This window comes from Helianthus annuus, chromosome 16 (assembly GCF_002127325.2).
Source record: "Helianthus annuus cultivar XRQ/B chromosome 16, HanXRQr2.0-SUNRISE, whole genome shotgun sequence".
Lineage (NCBI taxonomy): Eukaryota > Viridiplantae > Streptophyta > Magnoliopsida > Asterales > Asteraceae > Helianthus > Helianthus annuus.
In genome coordinates this window covers 143,144,375-143,147,846 of record NC_035448.2, presented here as the reverse complement: position 1 = coordinate 143,147,846, position 3,472 = coordinate 143,144,375, and the positions used below count along the sequence as shown (strand labels likewise).

Genomic DNA, 3,472 nt, shown 5'->3' with positions numbered 1-3,472 from the left:
TCTTAAACAATGGCCTCACTAGCACCACCACAAACCACCACCACCACCGGAAAAAACCTCTCTTCCTCCTCCACCTACGCTTCTTCTTTCTCTTTCAAATCATCTCAAGTTCCCATATCAAGAAACCGCACCAAACGCCATGCAGTTTCATGCAAAACCCTAGATAACCATAACGATGATCACCAAGAAAACTCACCAAAAATTGACCGGAGAAATGTTATGTTGGGTCTTGGTGGTCTTTACGGTGCTGCTGCCACCTTCGGATCCGGCTCGTTGGCATTCGCGGATCCGATAATGGCACCTGACATCACAAAATGTGGTGCAGCTGACTTACCACAGGGGGTTAAACCTATTACCTGTTGTCCTCCAGTTGCCAAAAGCATTATTGATTTCAAACCACCACCGGTATCAACCACCCGAATCCGGCCGGCGGCTCATTTGGTCAATAAAGACTATATTGCCAAATTCAACAAAGCAATCGAGCTCATGAAAGCTCTCCCGGATGATGATCCTCGTAGTTTTAAGCAACAAGCTGCGGTTCATTGTGCGTATTGTGATGGCGCTTACGATCAAGTCGGGTTTCCCGATCTTGAGCTTCAAGTCCATGGTTCATGGCTGTTTTTACCTTTCCATCGTCATTATTTATACTTTTTCGAGAAAATTTGTGGAAAATTGATTGACGACCCGAGTTTTGCCATCCCATTCTGGAACTGGGATGCTCCAGATGGGATGACAATACCAAAGATTTACACGGACAAGAAATCTCCGTTGTATGATACGTTTCGTGAGGCTAGGCATCAACCACCGTCTATAGTCGATCTTGACTTCAACGGGGTTGATGAGAATCTTAGCCGGTCGAAACAAGTTTCGACGAATCTCACAATTATGTATAGACAAATGGTGTCTAGCGCGAAGACTGCTAGTCTTTTTATGGGTAACCCCTATCGCGCTGGCGATGAGGTCCCTGGTGGTGGCTCTCTAGAGAGCATACCACATGGCCCGGTCCATGTCTGGACCGGGGACAGTACCCAACCCAATGGGGAAGATATGGGTAACTTCTATTCCGCGGGTAGAGATCCACTATTCTATGCACATCACGCAAATGTGGATAGAATGTGGTCAGTTTGGAAAACCCTAGGAGGGAGAAGGGCCGATTTCACCGACAAAGACTGGCTTGATTCGTCGTTTTTGTTCTACGATGAGAACGCGGAGATGGTTCGAGTCAAAGTGCGAGATTGTCTTGACTCGAAGAATCTTGGCTATGTTTACCAAGATGTGGAAACACCATGGCTAAACACCAAGCCCACACCACGTATCAATAGGGTACTAAACAAGATCAAGAAACTAGGCTCCGCTCGAGCCGACGAGCACATTCCCTTTGCGAAGGACGTGTTTCCAACGAGCCTCAATAAGACGATCAAAGTGTTGGTTCCTAGACCGAAAAAATCAAGAAGCAAGAAACAAAAAGACGAAGAAGAGGAGATTTTGGTGATTGAAGGGATTGAGGTTAAGAGAGATGAGTTTGTGAAGTTTGATGTGTTTGTGAACGATGAAGACGACGGGATGAACGCGACCGCGGATAAGACGGAGTTCGCCGGAAGCTTTGTGAATGTGCCTCATAAGCATCATAAGCATGGGAAGAGTGCGAAGACTAGATTGAGGTTTGGGATAAGTGAGCTTCTGGATGATTTGAAAGCTAATGATGATGATAATGTGTTGGTTACATTGGTGCCAAAGAATGGAGCTGGTGAGATTTCCATTAAAGGGATTAAGATCGAGCATGAAGATTGATGAGAATTGATGTAAGATCTTAATTGTTTACCGTTTTTATTTTCCCCATAAATAAAGACATGACTATGATGTAATAGGGGATAGATTTGGTCAATAATATTGTACCGTCCGGAACATTTTACTTATGTTATGATCAAATATTTGTTTTGATAATATATGATTCGCTTTCACTACTAGAAAACCAATCAATTAATTGCGACTATTGTTGCGGTCACAAAGCTCTTCGTCGCTAATCAAATTTTGCGATCGAAGCTGTAACCACCCTTGTTGCGACTGACTTAGTTTGTGACTGGGTTGCGACCAATATTTATTATTGATTTTTAATTAATTAAAATTTCAACCTTTCCGCAACTGATTTGTGACTGAATTTGTACTGTCGCAAAATCTATCAGCGTTGCGTCACATATTGGTTGCAAATTTTCTGCTGTGCATTTCGAACACAAATTTCGGTCGTAATTAAGGGGTAGGGGAGCTCCACTAGTGATGGTTCCGTCACTCACAACATCTAATCAAGTTCCGCCACGTCATCTAGCTTTATTCCATCACTAGTGATGAATTTTAGTCGAAATGCCCATCACCCAGAACCCAAAGATCAATAAACCCAAAACTCACATAAATATACAAACAATAAGAAGATGACAACGCGTGAAGACGACAACGCGTCATATCGACCACGCGTGGAACAAGGTGGTGGCGGCGGTGTTCCACGTTCCACAACGTGTGGTGGATGCTTCATCACGTGTCGCTCCGAATCCTCTTACGCAATTTTATTGTAGAGTAATCAAGGATATTAGATATATCATCATTACTTTAATTCTCAAATAAAAGTTGTATTCAATTACCCGCAAAGAAGCTGATAACGGGCAACGTTGATCATCAGCTCAAAGTCACAACCAATTGAGATCCATTTCAGGGCCGGATTAAATTAAGTTACAAGTTGTTTTTATAGAATAATTACCATATTAACCCTACGGGGGTCTGAAATTATATGAAACTACCCATTTTACCCTAAAAGTTCCCTTATAAAACTTTTGTACATGTTGCATTTTTACCCTTAAAGTTTTCTTATAAAACCTTTGTAAATGTTAGCTTTATAACTTGTAAGTGTGATAAAATTACAATCCAATCCATTATGTAACCAATTTGAATGTGACCATATATTTGAATAATTTACAATATGATATATTATTAATACCATATACTTTGTGGTCAATAATCATTTAATCAATTTTACAATGCATAATTTTATTTAGAATAACAATTAATTTAGACTCTTCACATGTCATCTTAATTATAGATTACGAAGGTGTTGAAATCCCTAAAATGCCCCTAAAGTGTCTTAAATTTTTTAACAATGCGCAAGTTTACCCCTTTTAAAATAGCTTAGCTCTCTTATACATGTTGCTTCAAAATGTGTACACAATGTAAAATTAATATAAGGGTAGAAAACTCAGTTTCTTTAGTAAGTTAGTATAGATATAGATATAGATTATAAGCAAAAGAATAGTTAAAAATTGTTTTAATAGAATAATTATAAGATTAAAATACGATAATTGATAAAATTAAGAGTAAACTGCAATTTTACCCCCTGAGGTTAGGGGTCATTGGCACCCTTACCCCCCCTAAGGAAATAATTGCAATTTTACCCCCACTGTTTGTTGTTATGTTGCAACCTTACCCC

At 40.0% G+C, this 3,472-nt stretch overlaps 1 protein-coding gene across 1 annotated transcript; it reads left to right on the top strand.

Moving 5' to 3' along the window:
- Positions 1 to 1,964, top strand: LOC110920507 (polyphenol oxidase, chloroplastic). Its single transcript, XM_022164729.2, has one exon. It carries the CDS (start codon positions 10 to 12, stop codon positions 1,789 to 1,791), a length of 1,782 nt encoding a protein of 593 aa, XP_022020421.1. The 5' UTR covers positions 1 to 9; the 3' UTR covers positions 1,792 to 1,964.
- The last annotated feature ends 1,508 nt before the right edge of the window (positions 1,965 to 3,472 follow it).